Source organism: Crocodylus siamensis, chromosome 3 (assembly GCF_052110815.1).
Source record: "Crocodylus siamensis isolate JL-2025a chromosome 3, ASM5211081v1, whole genome shotgun sequence".
NCBI lineage: Eukaryota > Metazoa > Chordata > Crocodylia > Crocodylidae > Crocodylus > Crocodylus siamensis.
In genome coordinates this window covers 219,295,818-219,317,489 of record NC_143397.1, presented here as the reverse complement: position 1 = coordinate 219,317,489, position 21,672 = coordinate 219,295,818, and the positions used below count along the sequence as shown (strand labels likewise).

The window sequence follows — 21,672 nt, the reverse complement described above, 5'->3', positions numbered from 1 at the left end:
CTGGACTATGATTGGGCTCAGTCTGGGCCCCTTGCATGGCAGTGTGCAAGCTATGGGACTAGCCATCATTTATATAGTTCCCTAAATTTAATATTTCCAAATATGGGAAGAAGGAAAGTCTTGTGTCTGGGTTACAATGGTTTTATTAACATCTATTTAATTCAAGCAAGTGACAAGCAGGGGGAAAGGTGAACTAGGAGAAAACTGCCTAATCTCTCCTCCAGATGATGGCTGTGAGAGCTAGAAGTCAAGATACAGCCTGAGGCAATGTCACTATCCCACTCTAGATCTTTGCACCTCTAGCTGAAGTAGGAAAACCTAGATTTGATAGCTCACATATATGTTGGGGGGTATTTTAATTTGAGACGCTGTCTTTAGCACAAAAGAAGCAGCAAAGAACATTCTTTCCTTTGTGATTCACCTTCACATAAACAACCAAGTCATTTACAATGTTAGAAATGTGAATATGAATCTAAGATAATGGAAAAAGTACTGCAGACAGTTTCCTTAGTGGATAATACTATACATCTGTACTCTATCTACATCTGCAATGCATCTTTTCACAAACTAAAGGAGCATGAACAATACATCTACATCTACAATACTTCCTCTACCTCTGATGGACTGAGATAATCCCAGGCCTCCTCCTGGGAAACTTCTCTAGCTAAAGGAGGTAGATTGATTTAGTATATATGTTCAAACTAAAGGGCAGTAGATTTGCGCTCTATTATTAGCACTGACAAATTCACTGCAAACAACTTTGGGAGAAGCACTTTTAAACTATTTGTGTTCCAAGTTCCCCCCTGTAAGGCATGGACAAAAAGGCTTACCATCTCTGTAAAATTGTGAGAGAAACTAAATGATTAGGATCTATGCATGACTTTCATTACAGAATAGATTCTGTCTTATTCACAATGAATATTAGCCTGTTTTGCAAATGATTCCACAGATACTAACAGAGCCCTTGCTACAGAAGGGAATCAGAATTTGACAGACTATAAAAGCTAGGCATTATTACTGTGTCACTCATTAGAGCAAGAGATGCCAAACCTTTACAATCAGAAGGTTAAACAGGACAGACAATTCAGGTATCTGTGCATCTGGTTCTCCATTTTCTTTAAACAATGTTTTGCTGATACATAAGACTAAAAATTGACAAATCATTTCCATCATTTTGTATTCTTGTCATCAACTCTCACATATTTGATTACAAGCAGAATTTTACACAATTATAATTGAAAGAATATGCATTAAACAATAGATGGTGCCCCAACATTATTAATCATTTTATAACATTGTAAGCATACATTAACTACACCCTACTTCTACAGAAAAAGACTTTTGTAACAAAAATCCATTTCCTGAGGCACTACAAATTCAGAATCATACACTGCAATATCAAACATGCTTACTGGCTTTTATTTTAGAACCTACTTGAAGCTTGCCCAGTGATAGGTCCTCATCTCCAAGAAACGACAAACTACCATGCCCAGCCAGATCCCACCTCCATTACATAGCAGGATGTCCAAAATGACTTGATCCCACCAGCATTCAGCAAAATTAGGCAGAAGATGCATAAAGAAGAGCTACAGAATACAACAAAAAGATTCTGGGTGTGAAACAACATAGAATTCAAACAATTTTATAAGGTTGTTTTTCCTGCTACCAGCGATGAATGAACGAATTAAACATCTTATAGCTTACGCATGGTCCAAAGCCCACTGAAGCCAGTGGAAAAACCCTTATTAAGCTTTAGCTAAAATCCTGATGAAAATACCTAAAGTTTCTTTCCTCTTTACTTTCTGGTGCTGCACAATCTACAGGAATATAGCACAAATTTTGACTTTTGAGGCATAATTCAACATCGTAACACAAAACCATTTCAGAAATGCAGCAATTGTGCAGAATAACTGCATGCCTTTGTGGGAAGGAAAAAGAATATTTTGTTGCTTTTCTAAAACCAAATATTCACATTAACGATCTCTTTTGTTTATGAATGTTCAACTGACTGCTCCCAGAACTTCCAGCAACATATAATAAGTAGAGGTGCATTGATACATCGGTCCAATATCAGGTTGGCACCAGTATAATGAAAATTGACTGTATAGGGAATCAGCTTTTTTTGCCTTATGTGACTGATAATTTGGCCAATAAATGCCCCATGCATGTGCACAGCATGTAGGCACCAAGGAGCACAGCAGCTTGGAGAGCTGCGTCCAGCTAGTAAGTGTGTTGTAGTGGAAGGGAAGCAGGGAGGGAAGAGGCGTGGGGGCTGGGGCAGATAGAGGCCCCTGCAGTGATGGAGGGAGAGGGGCTGGGGCTGGGGCAGGATGCAGCTGCGGCTTGTCTGGGGGAGGGGGAGAGTGTAGGGTGACTCCCACCACTGCACACACCCTAGGAAAGCATGTGGGCCACGTGCCCTTAGGTCTGCACGAAGAGCAGGTGGGCTGCCACTGTCAGCTGGGCCCAAGGCTGAGGCTGCACCAGGCTTTTCCTGGAGGGGCCTGGGCCAGGCTGTGCTCAGGGTGGGGGGCAGTGCTGGGAGGGCTACAGTGAATTTTGGAGTGGCTACAGCCCCCACAACCCCTGCTCCCAGGGCTGCTGCTGCCTGCCCCGAGCGCAGCCTGGTCCAGTCCCTGCTGGGAAGAGCCCAGCGCAGCCCTTGCCCCAGCCCGCAGCAGCACCCCACCCCACCCCGTGCAAATCCTGGGACATACGCCCCCCCTATGCCCTCCCAAGGTGAATGCAGGGCAGAAGCTGCCAACCCCCACCTCACCCCGGACAAGCCGCAGCTCCATCCTGTGCCCCGCCCTGCCCTGGCTGGTAGTGCCTGCCCCAGCCCCAATACCTCCCTCACTGCAGGGGCCTCGATCTGCCTTCTCACGCCCCTTCCCTCCCTCCTTCCCTTCCACTACAACAAACTTATCAGCTGGACACTGCTCTTCAAGCTGTTGGGCTGCGTATCAGAAATTGGATTGGTGTTGACCGATATGCCTCCCTAAAAATCAGCTATCAGTACACCCCTAACTAAAATATAAAAATATTCTAATTATTATCACAATGGTCAATACCGAGATATGTTGGGGAACAAAAATATTTAAGACTTGGTCTAATTTAACTCTTTTGAGAACATTTTGTCTTTTTCTGTTAAAGATAGTTTTAGGGAAATGAATGCTTATAAAAGCTTAAGTGCCATTTTTCTTTTCCTAGGTGAGCCACTTAATGACCATGCAAGCTTTGCCATATTGTCAAGCTGAAGTGTTTCGTTCTTGTTCTGAAAGGACCTCAGAGAAGGTGGATCCTTCACTCTCCATGCTCATGCAAGCACTGCATCTCTGCAAAGTGTGAATCCAATGGTAATGAAGTTTTTTAGAACCTGTGACTTAAGTCAGATCAGACTGTAACAACTCCAAATCATACTCAGGCTATATTCAACTTGGCCTCACAGGGCACATCCAGATGAGTGTGGATATGTGGCATGCAGTGCCAGAGACCTGCCTGAGGTGCAGCATGCCACACATGCAAGTGTTTCCTGAGCTGCTACTTTGCATTGCAGGGGGGTGGTATGACTGCAGGAGATCCTGAGGATGAACCCCCGCCACCCCCAGGCCTAAAAAAAAAGCGGGGTGCCACATGTGGCGGCAGCCTAGCCAGAGCATAGCTAGCCAGAGCCATGCTCTGGCTGCTGGCCAGGCTCCCTGCTTCAGAAGTGCCATGGCTGCAGCTCTCAGAGGCCCCCTGGACCCCAGGTAAGGCCGCTGGGGCCAGCCCAGGTGCCAGCTCAGCCTCCCCTACCACACCCAGAATAATGTGCTGCATGCTAGATCGCACATGGCATAGCTGTTTCCCAGCGCAAGCAGCAGTGGCACAAAATGTGCCAATACTACCTGAGCACAGAGAAAACAGATGTTCCCACTTGTGGGAACATACTAAGGTTGCCAACCTTGCAGGACTGCCCTGGAGTCTCCAGGAATTAGATTAAATCTCCAGGAGACTACTGAGTGTCACCCAGGAGATAAATTATAGGGTATTCATTAAAATCAATATTCAATGTTGAATCTGATGTATACAGTAGTCCTGTGGGTTTTTAAAAATGTAACAGCCATGTGCATTTGCCTTCCTAACAAAGTCTCTGTGCTGTAATTAGCATCAGTATGCCATGTGATGAAACCTCCTGGAACAGATTCAAACAGTTGACAACCCTAGGACATACCCATAGGGGTAGGAATGTAGGAACTTTGCCTAACATTAGTTTTTGAAACTCTTGCTCTCTCTCTATCTGTGCTATGCTACATATTTCAAGCACAGCATACTGGGATCTGGCATATTCCCTGCTTCTCAGGAAACAGCTATGCTCTAATCTTGAGTGAGGAAGATGGAATGCAACATTGAGACAAAGTAAAACAGCATCTCACTAGAAATGGATTGTGGAGTTTCTTTCATTTTGTTTTAAGTGAAAAGAAGTGAGCTGCTTCAACTGTAAAAACAAAAACTGACCCAAGGACCTGAGACTGGATAGCATTCAGCAATTCATCAAAAAAATCAGGAAGTGGCATTTTAGGCAACCCCTTTAGAACATTCAAGGACTTGCTGAGAAAAACATCTGAGGAATATTTTTTCTTTCATAATACATCAAAAATTGCCACTCAGTTCTGCTCCCATATAGCTTTTTTCTTTTTTTTTTTAAACACAGTAAAAGCAATGGACCTGCTTGGTCCCTTGCATACGACTAGAATTTCACACTGAAACATCTTCCTGGTGCCAGAAGCATGCAGAAAGATGTTAATCAGACGTAGGGGAAGGGGCAGAAAGAATGCTTGTAGAAAGAAAGGATGTTGGTTATTTTATAAGAAGTTACAGTGATATTCTCTCCTTTTGGGAATGACTGCAATACAGGAACTGTTTAACAACTTTATCACTTTTAGGAAGAAATTTACATTTCTTCTACGGAATTAAGTTGCATGTGAACGGTTATGCTGTTAATAACAATTTCAAGTTTTTAAAAACCGAATCTGAAATTGTAACTACATCTACTTCTTATACATCTTAACTCAGAATATTTGGTGATCTTCTGTACTACAGTATTTTGGCCAAAAGCATTACACATTACAGCCAACAAGGCAAAATGTGAACAGAACACAGATGTTTGATTTTTAAACTTTGCTGGGGTGGTAGTGTGCAGCAAAAGGAAAGAGACGTATGCTTGAATCCCACCTTTAGTAAGAAACATTGCCACATGTTTAGGCATTCAGTTTCAATATGTAGACTTAGCTAGCTGTTAACAGGAGTTAACAGTGTTAACAGGAGAGGAACAACACAGACCCTCTGCAATACCCATGATAACTTCTGTAGGTTACTTCTGACTCATTTGAGTCAATACATGAAAAATACATTTAGCGGGAGCAAACTCCCTATAGGTTGAACTTGGAAGAGACATAATTTATTCCAGCATCTTGCCCTTCACCAGCAGGAAATACCAGTCATGACATGATGTTAAGTTTCACAGTTTCTACGGTCGGAAGGGACCTGAGCAGATCATCTAGTCCGACCCCCTGCCATGGCAGGAAAGAGTACTGGGGTCAAACGACCCCGGCAAGGTGTTCATCTAATCTCCTCTTAAAACCCCCCAGGGTAGGAGCCTGCATCACTTCTCTTGGAAGTTGGTTCCAGACCCTAGCCGCCCTGACTGTGAAGTAGCACCTCCTGATATCTAACCTAAACCTACCCTCTGCCAGCTTGTGATTGTTATTCCTGGTCACTCCTGGCAGTGCTCAAGGGAACAGGGACTCCCCCAATGCCTGCTGATCCCCCCTGACTAGTTTATAACAGGCCACAAGATCCCCCCTCAGCCTTCTCTTTTGGAGGCTGAACAGGTTCAGGTCCTGTAGCCTCTCCTCATAGGGCCTGCCCTGTTGTCCCCTGATCATGCGAGTGGCCCTCCTCTGGACCCTCTCCATGCTGTCCACATTCCTCCTGAAGTGTGGCGCCCAGAACTGGACGCAGTACTCCAGCTGTGGCCTGACCAGTGCCGCATAGAGGGCAAGGATCACCTCCTTGGACCTGCTCGAGATGCATCTGTGGATGCATGACAAGGTGCGGTTGGCCTTCCTGACTGCCTCCCCACACTGCCGGCCCATGTTCATCTTGGAGTCAATGATGACCCCAAGATCCTTTTCCGTCTCCGTGCTGACATGTATCCTGTCAAGAGGGGAGTTCCCTAACCTGTAGGTATGGTGCCGGTTGTTCCTCCCCAGGTGCATCACTTTGCACTTGTCTGTGTTGAATCTCATCCTATTCACATCCGCCCACCCTTGTAACCTGTCTAGGTCTGATTGTCTAGCCTGTTGCTTCCTTCTAGTGTGCCCACATCCCCCCACATCTTAGTGTCATCAGCAAATTTGAACAGGGTGCTTTTTACCCCCTCGTCCAAATCACTGATGAAGATGTTGAACAGTGCGGGCCCGAGGACCCAGCCCTGCAGAACCCCACTGCCCACGTCCTTCCAGGTTGAGAAGGACCCATCCACTACCACCCTCTGGGTGCGGCCCTCCAGCCAATTGGTGACCCATTTGACTGTGTGGGTGTCTACACCACAGCCCCCCAGTTTCTTAATGACAAGGGGGTGAGAGACAGTGTCGAACACCTTCCAGAAGTCCAGGAAGACTATATCCACTGCTACCCCTGCATCTAATGATCTGGTGATCTGATTGTAAAAAAGGCCACCAGGTTGGTCTGACAGGACCTGTCACTGATGAACCCGTGTTAGTTGCCCCTAAGCATGCTCCCCTGCTGGCCCCTCCTGGATGTGTGCCAGAATAATTTTCTCAAACAGCTGCCTAGGATCAAGGTAAGATTAACCGGCCTATAGTTTCCCGGGTCCTCCTTCCTGCCTTTTTTGAAGATGGGAACCACATTGGCCCTCTTCCAGTCCTCCAGTACCTCACCAGAGCACCACGAGAGCTCGTAAAGCTGTGCCAGGGGACTTGGAATGACCTCGGCCAGTTCCTTTAGAACTCTAGGGTGGAAATCATCCGGGCCGGCTGACTTGAATACATCCAACCCCTCCAGAAGCTCCCTAACTAAATCCTCGCTAACCCGTGGCTCAGGTGTGCCGTCCCCCGGGGCCCGAGGGGGGCCCAGCAGGGAGATGGCTATTCTGGTCCCTACTTAGGAAGATGGAGGCAAAGAAATCGTTAAACATGTTAGCTTTGCTGTCCAGCGTGACAACCAAATTTCCCAACGCGTCCTGCAAGGGCCCCACATTACCCGGGACCTTCTTTTTATCCCCTATGTATTTAAAAAAGAACTTCTTATTGTCCTTAATCTGGGAAGCTAGTCCCAGTTCCATCTCTGCCCTGGCTTTCCTAACTACCCCCCTACATCCCCGAGCGACTGCCGTATAGTCATCCCTGGTGATGTCTCCTTCTTTCCATTGGGTGTACGCCTCCCTTTTAGCAAGGAGACATTCCCGGATGCTTTTGGTGAGCCACGGAGGCTTGTGTGCTCTCCTGCTCCCTTTGATCCTCGTTGGGATTACCTTCCTTTGGGCTTGGAGGATCATCTCCTTAAGGAGCGACCACTCTCCTTGGACACCTGGCTCCCCTCCCCTCTGGGACCTCAGTGCTTCTCCAACTATCCTCCTTAGCTCGTTGAAGTCTGCCCTCCTAAAATCTAGGGCCGCTGCCTTACTGCATGCCTTTGCCACCTTGCGCTGGATGGTGAATTCCAGCAGGCGATGATCACTGTCACCCAGGAGGTCGAGCACCCGCAGCCCCCTCACCAGGTCGTCACCCGTGGCCAGCACTAGGTCCAACAAGGTGTCTCCCCTGGTGGGGCTGTGCACCTCCTGGGTTAGATGGAGGTCCTGCACTCTGGCCAAGAACCTACGTGAGCGTTCAGACCTGGCTGACTGTTCTTCCCAGCAGATGTCTGGGAAGTTCAGGTCCCCCATGACTACCACATCCTTAGCCTTCACTATCTCTGTGAGCTGACCCAAGAATTCCTGGTCAAGCTCTTCTCCCTGGTTGGGAGGTCTGTAGTAGACTCCCACCATTAAGTCCCTTTCACCTCGACTGCCTTGTACTCTAACCCAAAGCACTGCAGAGTGCCCCTCCCCTGGCTCCTTGCTAATTGACGAGGATGTGTATTCCTCCTTAATATAGAGTGCCATGCCCCCACCTCTCTTTCCTATCCTGTCCCTCCTGTACAGCCTATAGCACTTGACATTCACCACCCAATCATGTGTTGCGTCCCACCACATTTCCGTAATCCCCACTATGTCCAGGCTGGTGTCAGCCAGCAGGAGGGGGAGTTCTGCCTGCTTGTTACCCATACTATGAGCGTTTGTGGATGATGAAATGCAGAGAGTTAGTTTTTTGTGAGAGAGAAGTCAGGATTTAAACCTGTGCTACAGGAGGCAAAGACAAATGTTGTCCCCTCATTGTCACCTACTGCCCTCATGAATCAAATTTTATTTTTCACGGTAGTTCCGAGAGTGACCTGGAAAGAGAGGTATCCTCAAACATTAAAAAATAAAAACACACATTTGTAAAAAGGAACTAACAGGGCCAACCCTTTACAAATTGCATTCCTTAACATTCAGCAAATATGTTTTAGAAATATAAATATGCCTAAGTGACTTAATATTCAAAGGAGTCAATCACCCTGAAGACTCACTGAAGTCAGCAAAAGCTGTAGCTTTGAAAATTAGGCTTCTACAAGCACCATAATATAGTTTCAGGAGCCCTAATTTCTACCTTAAAGTTTGCAAATTTTGTCCCAAGAACTTTTGGCTTACACAAATTGGAGATAGTTTGTCTAAATTCCTTAACAACTGACAATTAAGTTCAGAAAATTGTTTTTTTACAAGATGTATCATCAAACTTGCCTATAAATGGTACCTTCCATACCCTGATCATGCAGGTGGGATGAAACAGGATTTTAGGTTCATAGCAATGTGGCTTCATGAGTTTCAGTAAAATAAACATTCTTCTCAGGTGGGTTTTAGATTAGATAAAACCAAGTTATCTAGAATAACAAGTAATCAAGTTCAATACTACAACATATCCAGTAACAAAACACTGTGCAGTCCTTTTAGCCAAGTCAATCTGAATAGCAACGATTATCATGCAAAACAGGACTTGAGAATGGTAAGTCAGTTGTAGAAGTGAGCTGTAGGGTAAGTGTGGCCACATTTCACAGAGAACTCTTGTAACACTAACACAAAAATGAGTCATCGGTCATTAGATTATGACAGTATTTTAAAATCAGAATTCAAAACACTAGCACAGGTTCTGTATCTGGGGCGAGTACAGAGTTGTAGGCGAAGGGGCACATTACTAAAGGGTAGATGCATGTTATGTGGTAAAATACTGCAAGACTAGGGAACAGTTCCCATTCAGAAACTGGTGTGGCTGCACTGGTATTGATCCAAAACTGTAGAGAACTGAATTGCTCAGTGTTTACTTTCAGTTCAAGCAGTAGTAAACCTGCTATAGCAAAACTGCCCATGCTCTTTTCCAAATGTTGTAAGTCAGTATTATCTCCTTGACTATAATTAACATATAACCTACCTCAGTGAGCTCCCAGGTGATGCTAATAGTCCAACATAGGCCATAGCTCCGGATCAACAAGGCCTTCATTGACCAGCCCCAGAAATGCCCGAAGGCAAATATATCAAAATGGCTGAGTATTCTCTCCCAGGTGATAACATGACAGTTCACAGCATATTCCTGTTAACAACACAACAAGAATCCTCAGCTACGCTCTAACATCTGCGGTCAACAGAGAAGTAGGGTATTTTCATTTCAGTGAAAAAAGTACACCAAGCTTAAAAGGTTAAAATTAGAAAGATTTTGAAACACACGTTACTGTTCCCATCTACATTAGGAGTGCCCTTCTCCTTTTTCTAATGCCAGGCATGCAAGTTCAAAAAAAGGCTACTGGGAAAATGAGCAGTAAATACAATACAGAAGAAGGGTTTTGATGCAAGGGTATTACAAGAAAGTGGCAGCAGACATCAGGGAGGAGATGGTGGGGATCAAATGGAAGAGGATGGACTGGCACAGACTGCTCAGGAGTGGGACCCCTGAAGACAGCAAAGATAATGACAATGATGGTAGTGGAGCTGATGAGAGAGATGACAGTGATGACTGAAGAGATTGGGAAAGAGACATAGGAAGGGGAGGGGGAAAGGAGGGTTAGGAGTGAGGTTGTGTCATTGTGATGGGCAAGGGTGATTCATAGATCGTTAGGGACTGGAAGGGACCTTGCAGATCATCGGATCCAGCCCCTTTGCTCTAGGCAGGAAGGAAACTGGGATCCAGTGACCCCAGAGAGGTGACTGTCAGTCTCCTCTTGAAAACCTCCAGGGTAGGTGACTGCACCACCTCCGGAGAGAGTCTATTCCACAGTCTGGTCACCCTCACTGTGAAGGAGTTTTTCCTAGTATTAAGCCTGAAACAGCCTTCCAGTTTATATACCTTGGTCCTGGTCTTCCCTAAGGGTGCCCTAGTGAACAGTTGTTCACCAAGATCCTGATGCACTCCTCCTCTGATAAGCCACTATCAAGTACCCTCTCAACTTTCTCTTCTTTAGGCTAAAGAGGCCCAGGTCCCTCAGCCTTTCCTCATATGGCTTGCCCTGCATATGAGGCTCTTTTCTGGACCCTTTCAAGTTTCTCCATGCCCTTATTGGAAGTCCAGCACCCAGAACTGGATGCAGTACTCCAACTGCGGTCTCACTAGTGCTGAGTACAGTGGGAGTATCACTTCCTTAGTTTTACATGAGATGCATCGGTTGATGTATGCCAGCGTGTTATTTGCCCTGCTAACCACCACATCACACTGATGGCTCATGTTCATGCAGTGGTAAATCATTAGCCCTAGATCGCTTTTAGCTGTGGTGCAGGTCAGGCTGTCGCCTCCAAGCCTATATATATGTTGAGGGTTATTTGCCCCCAGATGGAGCACCTTACATTTGGAAGTGTTAAACTTCATCTGGTTCCAGTCTACCCAATTCTCTAGCCTGTCCAGGTCCACCTGTATCAGTAAGCTATCTTCTGGCATGGCCAAACTGCCCCATAACTTGGTGTCATATGCGAACTTGGCCAGCGAGCTTTTCACTCCCCCATCCAAATCATTGGTAACGAAGGAGCAATACATGGAGCAATACATGTATCCATGTATCCTGGACACAATACATGTATCCTGTCAAGGAGCAATACATATCCTCTGCCAGCAAAATGGGGTCAGAGGAGGGGCAAGCTGAAGTGCTCTGGGTCAAGATACAAGGGGACCGTGGGGAGAGGGATTTAATGGTGGGGATCTACTACAGCCCCCACAACCAAGGGGAGGAGCTGGACCGGGAATTTTCAGGCCAGCTTGCAGAGGCACTTAAGGCAAGGGATGTAATTATCACGGGTGACTTCAATTACCCGGACATCTGCTGGGAGGAACAGTCAGCCAGGTCGGACCGTTCCAGGAGGTTCCTGGCCGAGATACAGGACCTCCACTTAATTCAGGAGGTGCACAGTTCCACCAGAGGAAATGCCCTGTTGGACCTGGTCCTGGCCACAGGTGACGAACTGGTAAGGGGCCTCCAGGTCCTTGACCACCTAGGTGATAGCAATCATCACTTGCTGGAGTTTACCAGCACTAGGGTTCTCAAGGGCAGGGGAACTCAGTGCCCAAGATGAGTGGTCGTTCCTTAAGGAGACAATACTCAGGGCCCAAGGGGTGACCATCCCAACAAGAAGCAAGAGGGGCAAGAGTGCCTGAAAGCCCCCTGGCTCACCAAGGGTGTCCAGGAATGCCTGATTGCCAAAAAGGCGGTGTACACCTGGTGGAAGGGGGGTGCTATCTCCAAAGAGGAGTATACCTCCTCTGCTCGGGCCTGTAGGGGGGCTGTCAGGAAAGCTAAGGCAGACATAGAGCTAGGACTTGTGTCCAAAATAAAGGTAACAAAAAGTCCTTTTTCAAATATATAGGGAGGATGAAGAAAGCACCGGGAAACATTGGGCCCCTGCAAGATCTTTTGGGCAATTTGGTGGTTGTGCCAGAGAAGAAAGCAGACCTCTTTAACCAATTCTTCACCTCTGTTTTCTTGTTCAGGGACCAGGACTTCCCCACTGTGATACAAGACGGACTCCAGGGGAACGCCTCCAGACCTCAGGCTGGGGAGGACCGGGTTAGAGAGCTTCTGGAGGGGCTGCACATGTTCAAATCAGTGGGTCCAGATGCTCTCCACCCCAGGGTGTTGAGGGAGCCAGCAGGGGTTATTGCAGGACCCTTGGCACGGCTTTACAAGCGCTTGTGGTGCTCACGCCAGGTGCCGGATGATTGGAAGGTAGCCAACATGGTCCCCATCTTTAAAAAGGGGAGGAGGGAGGACCCAGGCAACTATAGGCCTGTCAGTCTTACCTCAATCCTAGGGAGACTCTTTGAAAAGATCATCATGGAGCACATCTGTGATGGGCCAGCCTCAGAGATGATGCTCAAGGGCAACTGGCACGGTTTCATTAGGGACAGGTCATGTCAGACCAACCTGACTGCCTTTTATGATCAGGTCACAAAAGCATTGGATGCAGGTGTTGCCATGGATGTAGTCTTTCTGGACTTCAGCAAGGCCTTTGACACCATCTCCCACCCCATCTTCATTAAAAAATTGGGCGACTGTGGCATCGATGCCTATGCAGTCAGATGGATTGCAGATTGGCTGAAGAGTCGCACTCAGAGGGTGGTGGTGGATGGGTCATATTCAACCTGGGGGGAAGTGGGCAGCGGAGTCCCCCAGGGCTCGGTCCTTGGGCCCGTGCTGCTCAATTTCTTCATCAGCGATTTGGACGATGGGGTGAAAAGCACCCTGTTTAAATTCTCTGATGATACCAAAATTTGGGGTGAGGTGAGCACGCTAGTAGGGAGGGAGAGACTGCAGCAAGACCTGGATAGGTTACAGGGGTGGGCTAACAAAAACACGATGCGCTTCAATACACGTACAGGGTGCTGCACTTGGGCAGTAGTAACCAGCAGCACACTTATAAGATGGGAAACACACTTCTTGAAAGCACGGAAGCAGAAAGGGATTTTGGAGTCATTACTGACTCCAAGATGAACATGGGCTGACAATGCAAGGTCATGATTGGCAGGGCTAACCTTGTCATACATCCACAGATGCATCTCAAGCAGGGCCAAGGAGGTGATCCTCCCCCTCTATGCAACACTGGTCAGGCCACAGCTGGAGTACTGTGTCCAGTTCTGTGCGCCCCACTTTGGGAGAGATGTGGACAACATTGAGAGGGTCCAGAGGAGGGCCACCTGCATGATCCGGGTACTACAGGGCAGACCCTACAATGAGAGTCTGCAGGACCTGAACCTGTTCAGCCTTCACAAGAGAAGGCTAAGGGGGGACCTGGTGACTATCTATAAACTCACTAGCAGGGACCAGAAGGGTTTGGGAAGAGACCTTGTTTCCCCTACCACCCTCTGGCATAACAAGGAATAACAGCCATAAGTTGTTGGAGAGTAGGTTTAGATTAGACATCTGTAAGAACTACTTCACTGTCAGGGCGGCTAGGATCTGGAACCAACTTCCAAGGGAAGTGGTGCTGGCTCCTACCCTGGAGGTCTTTAAAAGGAGGCTTGATGCCTACCTAATTGAGATCATTTAAGCCCAGTTTTTTTCTCCTGCCCTGGCAGGGGGTCGGACTTGAAGATCTCTAAGGTCCCTTCCAACCCTACTTCTGTGATGTTGAAAAGCACTGGTCCAAGCACAGACTCCCGAGGGACACCACTGGTCACTTTGTGGCAGGACAATACAGATCTGTTCATGAGAACTCTCTGGGTCCTACCCTGTAGCTAGTTTCCCAGCCACTGAACCGTTGAGCAGCTGAGCCCACAATCTTCCAGTTTTCCCACAGGGATACTTTGTCAAAAGCCTTTTTGATGGTGATGGATATGCGGGTACGCAGACACACGGTGAGGATATTGTGACAGGAATGTGTACAGTGTAATTGCAATGATGTACTTTGGACTGTCAAATGAGCCACAGCAGCCACAGGACAGATTGGCAGAGATACACGCACACAGATCTGTGGGGCATCTTTCTTATCACTCGACCTGTTTATCATGGTTTCTGTAATGTACTTTGGCGAATCCTGTCCATGGTACGTGACCCCACTTACAAACGCTGGATTTGTGCAGTGGTTGGGACTGGAGGCAGAATCTCTCTTCCTGGGCCTCAGAGCCATACGGGATAGCTTGCAACCTGCTCCCTGACTGTACAGAATGGCAGTGTTGCTGCAGGCTGGACTTCTGTTTGTTTTACAAGGAGACAGACTTTATCTCCACATAAAAACAATAATACTTTTCTTATCTCTTCAATTTTGTTATTAACTTTTTAATAATCAACCACTTTGTCCTCATGCACAAATCATCCCCAAATAGGGAAAAGCAAGGACAAATTTGCTCCAAGGAAGAGGTAGGCAGATCTGCATTCTTTACTCTTGAATTAATTTCCCAAAATGTTAGTCAATCAAAGGCTGTGGTAATCAAGAATGGAAAAATACTTAGTGTCACCATGATGCAACCTGAATTTGAAGGGATAAGGTTGTCTCTGGGGCAAATGGTGTACATGACTTAAGAACAGAACATCAGTGTGGAAAAATACAAATAAAACCTCAGCTGACTGAGATTTTCTCATGTTAATGCTGTCCTTGACATTCTGTGCTCAGTGCTAAATCCGCAGTCCGCTGCCAGGGGTAGTTTCACACACAAGCTGCTTATCTGACTCTTCATATGACTGTTCTCTTGTTTTCTTTTTCAAGCTGGTCTCCCAATAAACACATTCACATTCAGGATATTTAGTCTGAGTGCAGAAGCAGAAAGCTGGAGTGAACCTGTAACTGTCATTTGCTAAGGAAAGGGTGAGCTGAAGTTTCCTCAAAAGTAACTACAGGCCATTAATACCCAAGAACATGAAAGAAAGCTGGTTTGTTTATGCTGGTTTGCAGCAAGCAAAGTTAATGCTCAATTAAAGCATCTCTACTGCAAACTAAATGTTAAATAAGACTCTCAATGTATGAGAATATTCCATCCATAAGAAACTAATAAGAAACTCTGCCCTCTCTGCCTTGTGAAAATATTCACTGACCTCTGCAGGTGATGAAACAACATAGCTCAGTGGTACTGGATTTATGATGCTTTCACAATGACACCTGTGCAGGGATAGCCACAGTGGTGGGGGTTGTTGTGGCTGAGGCTTTAGGGACCAAGCTCCTATTCACACAAGCCAGTCAGGCTGATCAGGTACAGATCAAAATGCACGTACGACCCACTGTAAGGAAAGCTGCAGCTGCACTGTGCTGCTCAAGGGCAATAAAAGATGGTCAGTTTTATTTTAGGGCTCTTGCTGCGGTAGCCACCCCTAAATCTTCTCCAGCACAGACTACATGTTAGCAATTACAACCTGTACCTACATTCTTAAAAAACACTTTTACCATAGTCTAAATACATTGTTAATCCCATCAAGCTTCCTAACAGTAAATAACAGCCCTAAGCTACCAGAGAAGGGGGAAATGGGGCGGGGGGGTAAGCAGCAGCTGTGGCTCTGGCCCCAACTCCAGACTGGAGCCAGAGCATGTCCCTGCCATCCCCTTTTATTTAAATACAAGACAAGGGGGTTTTTTTGTGCACAGTTCTGGGCTCCACATTTTAAAAAGGACATGGTGAGGTTAGAGAGGGTTAGGGCAGATTTGATTGAAATCATATTGAATTGATCATCATATTCAATCAGATTGAAACCATGATTTGAATCACAATTTAAAACACTGGTCAGGAAACTTCAATTTAATTACAGTTTTCTACAAAAAGTGAATTCCTGTTGTTGGATATCTTTAATTTGTTTAACTTCTTGAAACTTTGCACTTTTAGAGAAAGGTAAGGGCTCGACTGTCTGTACACAAACTTGTAGAGAGACAATAGGGCTGATGGGTGGGTGATCAGCAGGGATCCAGGTTTTCTGTTTCCCAGAGAAAAATGAAGAAAACCACGGATTTCCCAGCTTTATCAGAGAAAACAAGGATTTTCCTTTCTGGTAGAGAAACCAGCAGATTTCCTGCTTTTGCAAAGAGCTCTGCAGGCTTGCTGAGTTCCAGCCTCCAGGAGCCAATTGCAAAAGCATCAGGAAAGCCCCCGCCCTGCCTAGAGTGGGGGGAGGGCAGGGCCTGAGGCCTTAAATCAGTCCCAAGGCTTACCTCTGGCTTACTTTCCTTCTGGAGGCTGTAGGTTAGGTATGTTGGGCTTACAGGGGGCTGGGGGGGGTAGTGGGGGGGGGGGGGCTGGGGAGCTGAGGGAACAGGGAGGTGTTGGTGAACAACACTGGGTGCCCGGCTGGCTGCTCATGGATTGCCCACAGTGTTAAAATAGGCCCAACCGGGCTCAATGCCTTCATGCACATCTTCCCTTAAGGGCCCATAGCGCTGCTCACGGTCCCTACGCAGCCAGCCAGTCATGCCAGCCAGGAGCGGGGAGGTGTCAGCAAGAGACATTGAGTGCCTGGCTGGCTGCACGTGGACTACAAGCAGCATTACAGGCCCTTAAGGGAAGCCACACATGGAGGCGCCGAGCCTGATCAGGCCAATAGGGCTGCAGGTGGTCCATGTGCAGCCAGCCGAGCACAGTATCTTTTGCTCTCAGGGGGCAGAGGGGACCCACTCGCTCGCCCAGATCTGTGCAGGCTCCTTCGTCTCTTCCATGGGGCCTCTGCAGCCGCGCAGGCATGACCCGGTGTTGCTGGGAACAGCAGGGCCACGCGAGGATCTCCTCCTCGCCCCAGCACTGCCCTGGGGACGCGCCTCCTGCACCTGCTGCTTCCCTCAGTGTAGCCCCGCGTGCAGGAGGCATGTTGCCGGGGTGGCGCAGGGAGAGCAGCTGCTAGGAGATCCCCAAACAGCTCCTCTGTCCCCAGCCACGCTGGGTTGTGGAGGAGGGAAGCAGAGTGATAGGGGACAGCGGCGAGCAGCCGTGTGCCCAATTCCCTGCTGCCCTCTCCCACAATGCGGCACAACTGGGGATCTCCTAGCCACATGGGGATCTCCTAGCAGCTGCTTGCCCTGCGCCACCCCAGTGGTGACTTCCTGCGCACAGGGCTACACTGAGGGAAACTGCAGGTGCAGGAGGCACGTCACCAGGGCAGCTCACAGCCTGCCCCAGCACAGATCTGGGGGGCACGTGTCCCCATTGCCACCCGGGAGTTGGCCCTGCCCCTGCCTGAGCCCTCAGCCTGCAGCACTGGGGGAGCCAGCTCCATGCTCCTGCTGCAGCTGCCTTCTGTTGGGGGCAGGGAGCTGTGGAACCTAGGTCCCTGGCCCCATGGCCCCGGCAGCTGGGAGGAACCTGCAGGGCAGGGAGGGCTGTGGGGGGCCTTTAATTTTAGTAACAGATTTTGGGGTTTTTATCAGAGAATTTGTGATTTATTTTTTTTTATTGGGGAAAACCAGGATCCTTAGTAATCAGGTCTGTTACCTTGCATCTCTGTATACTGCCGTTAACAAGGATGTTATCTCTGGAGACAAACTATCCCTATTCCTGAAGAAGGACATTTGTTCCCAAAAGCTTGCAAAGAACATTTTTTCCAACTATTTAGTTGGACTAATAAAAGATCTCACATCTTCCCAAAGAATCGTGTCTGCCTGTGTTCTCTAGAGACACAAATCCACAGTTTTAGAACTGAAACTAAACATCACAGAGACACTTCATGGGAACTTCTAGACCAAGGACTGAGTCCCATTGGGTAGAGTGGTTTTCTTTAATCTTTACTAATCTAGAGAGGAGCCTCTGGGAACCCCATAAGATTGGGCCCCTAATATAGTTCATGGCCTGTTGTGACCCATTTATAAAACTTTTTAAAAGGTTACATGAATACATTGTCTCAAATAGTATATAATTAGAAGTTATAATCCCTATTCCATGATGAAATCTTTGAGCTTTAACATATCTTAAATTAAAACCATCTTTATATAACGTTTTTTTTTAAAATCATCTTGACCAAAAAAAATTAATAAAAAGTTTAAATAATAAAAATAATCTGATTTAAATAAAAAAACCCTTTAAAAAATGGTTGATATTTATCCACCTTGGAGATGGTCCAAAGGTGTGTGACAAAGATGATAAAGGACTTGGAAAGGAAGTTATATAATAAAAGTCTGGAGGAGCTAGGCATGTTCAGCTTGTGGAAAAGATCCTTAAGAGGGGTTATGAGAGCACTCTTCAAATACACGAAGGACTAATATTAACAAGAGGAAAGGCACTTTTCTCTCTCCTGTAGTGAGCAGGAGACAGACCAATAGCTTGAAGTTGTAGCAAAGCAAGTTAAGTAATTCTTCACTGTTAGACTAGTGAGGCAGTGGAACAGACTGTCTAGGGGAGTTGTGGATTCTCCATCACTGGAGGTGTTCAAGAGGAGGTTGGAGAGCCACTGGTTGGGATGACATAGGCCTAGTTATGCCTGTGTTCTACTCTGGGTATGTCTCATGTCAAGGTGCTTTTAAGCCTCTCTCAGACGCACTGGGTGACAGCTCCAGCCAAGGCTGGGCATTTTGACTGGGGCAGTATCCTGCCAACATTCCAGCTGGCACCAAAGCTGGAGGTTCCTGGCTAGAGGGTTTTGCCCCTCCACTCAGGGTCAGACTGATCACCATATTTGGGGTCAGGAAGGAATTTTACCTCATGGTTGGATTGGTACAGGCTGTGGGGGTTTTTGCCTTTCTCTGTAGTGGGGGACATAGCCCTCTACTTGGTATCTCTTGAGCATATATTAACAACTTTTTATAGAAGCAGGACACTATACACTGGCTATCATGGTTCCCCTGCTTTACATGTGGCATGTTAAGAGTGTTATGGCTTGTGGTCTCTCAGGGTTGTTGGCAGTTTTCTGAAGAGGTTAGATTATGGATTGTATAAAATGGTTTGGATAAGGATGATCCTGTCTCAGGCAGGAGACTGGATTAGATGACCCCTGGAGATCCCTTCCAGCCACGTATCTCTTAAGATTTCTATGATATTCCCCATGTTAAATGGTGAGGGGGGCTCATCCTGGATTTGAAAAAATACGGTAATATGAGTAATCAAGTACAGGGAAAGCAGAAAAATGATAAAGTGTCATTGCTTAGTATTGTCAGAACAGTGAGATTTATGGATTCCATTAAACATAGTTCTGCATAGATAGGAACAGTCTGTCATGTTTTGACTTGATTCTGGGTTGCTGAGACTACAGTCCAGATATTATGTTGACAAGTATGATATCCTGCATCATACCCATTCTTTACACAACAGGCCCAGTAGGGCCAAATTTTATAGATCTGCATCACAGACATGGAAAATTAATTTGCTTCCTGGTTAATCTGAATGTAGAGATTGATAGTTAATATGGAGCAGCTGTAACTGGCAGACAGGTACATACCATGATATCTGCTTCCCTGGTAGCGTATCGGAGATTAGGGTCCAGCCAATACATCACTGATTTCACCTGCTCAAAGTTGAGGAAGAGCACGAACACCAGAAACAGGAAATAGAGAACGCTGAGACCTGTAAGTAGTAGAATCATATTTATACAGACTGTCTACAATGAAATTAGCTAGGCCAGACAGTCAAAAGTTGGTTCCAAAGCAACATTCAAAAGCTGACATGGACAATGGCAAAAAGCACATAAAAATGACAGTTTACACAAGTCTGGATTCTGGGTCCACAATATTTTGCAGCCACAAACGAAATCTTGAAAATGCACCTGTTATATGATTCCCCATTGCATACTATTTAAATACTAACTGAGTCAAAAACGTAGGGGGGAAACCCCCAGAGCACAGAAACACAAGGACTGAAGGAACGAGCTTTCTGCTCCCAACTCCACAGGCTGTGGGTTTCAATAACATAGCCTTTAAACCAAATAATCAATTGCAAAACTAATCACCAGATGGACCAACATACTGCTTGGCTGCTATGAGCTACTCGGGCAATGCAAAGGGGCTGTAAGCTGAGCTTCACTGCCTGGCGTCCACTAGCTGCTTTGGTGAGCAGTTTAACTTGGTGGGCTGATTTTTGCCATTAAGAGTCAAAATAAATAAATAAGGCTGATATGACATATCTTCAAATCAGTAGAAATCACATCTGGTAGCATTCTGTTTGGGTTTCTTATTCAGTGTCTGTGCATGAAACTTTCAATAATTAAAATAAATTCCTAGACAACAAATTTATAGATTGTAGCTGCGTTAGTCTACGGACATAGGCAGACAAGGTTCTTTGGGTAAATCCAATATCTTTTATTAAACCAACCTAAATAGCTGGAAAAAATCTTCTTTGCAAGATTTTGGGTACAAACACCCTTCCTCAGGCTGAGGAAGCTTCCGGATAAAGGGTGTTTGTACCCAAAATCTTGCAAAGAAGATTTTTTCCAACTATTTGAGTTGGGCTAATAAAAGATACAGGTTGCCCTTGCTTTATGCAGGTTCTGTATATGCGCATTTGCTCTTTTGAGATGACCTTTTTTATACCCAAAATTCATTATATGAGAGGTAAGTTCACTCTTATGCGATCAGCAGCAGGTAAGTCCGTGGGGGGAGGCTGTGAGCCGTGGGACAGATTGAGGCCACAGCAGTAAGGAAGGCAGCGGGGTACAAGCAGGAGCAAGGGCTGGGGTGAGTGGGGCGTCTATCTGCCCTCCTGCTGGCGGTAAGGGAGGGAGTGGGGCTGGGGTAGAGGCAGGCATTGCACAGCCAGGGCGGGCGCAAGACAGGGGGTCCAGCTCCTGCTGCTATGGGCTGCCACTGTGGGCTGGGGCTCTTGCCAGTGAGGGCTGGGCTGCATTGCACTCGGCTTGTGTGGCAGCAGCACTGGGAAGGAGGATTGTGGGGACTATGGCGAATTTTGGAGTGGCTGCAGCCCCAACCTTAGCCCACCTCTCAGCGCTGCTGCCCTCTCCCTTGAGTGCAGCCTGGTCCAGCCCCCCCACCAGGAAGAGCCCGGTGCCACCCTGGCCCCAGCAGACCTACCTGCTGCCAATGCTGTCAAGGTCTTGGAACATATCCCTATTTGTTACCTTGTAGAGTGGTTTCCCTTTATGTGAATTCGAGTTATGCGCAGTTTTTCAGGAATGCATCTAAAGTGAGGGAAACCTGTACAGATTTACCTAAAGAACCCTGTCTGCTAGATGCCAAACGACATTAGGACAAAAAGAACATACCAGTAACTTACAAGTTTAAAAAACAATTACAGGGACAGTTAAAAACAAATCCAAAAACATCAAGGCAATAAATGTACTATTCAGACATTCAAAATGCTAACTTAATCACACAGCAATATCAGGAGGGGAAAAAGCAACATGAGGAAAAAAAAGTCCTAATTTGTTTAATATGTAATAATCAGAAGGCAACTGCATGAGGCCTTATACAATAAGGGGCAGATTCTGCCTAGAGTTATGTAGGCAGAACAAATGCACAGCTCTCCAGTTCTACAAATTCATGCAGCAGCACAACATCAAGATGGAACAGAAACTGAACTAAACAAACTATGGACTTGTGGCCTGCTATTTGAGATACTTGCTGCGCTTCTGGGATATACCCGTTACTCCATGGAACTACACATCCTCTTGAACCATGAAGATCTGCCTATTCCGAATAGCTGA

The 21,672-nt window shown here is 46.6% G+C and overlaps 1 protein-coding gene across 1 annotated transcript in view; it reads right to left on the bottom strand.

Moving 5' to 3' along the window:
- Nucleotides 1-21,672, bottom strand: part of PTDSS1 (phosphatidylserine synthase 1) — a 57,969-nt gene that overhangs the window by 19,913 nt on the left and 16,384 nt on the right. The window contains exons 4-6 of the mRNA XM_090040391.1: nt 19,456-19,580; nt 9,573-9,731; nt 1,435-1,586 (exon numbers count right to left, since the gene is read on the bottom strand). Coding sequence (XP_089896517.1) covers nt 1,435-1,586; nt 9,573-9,731; nt 19,456-19,580 — 436 coding nt within the window. The remainder of the gene's footprint in view (nt 1-1,434; nt 1,587-9,572; nt 9,732-19,455; nt 19,581-21,672) is intronic.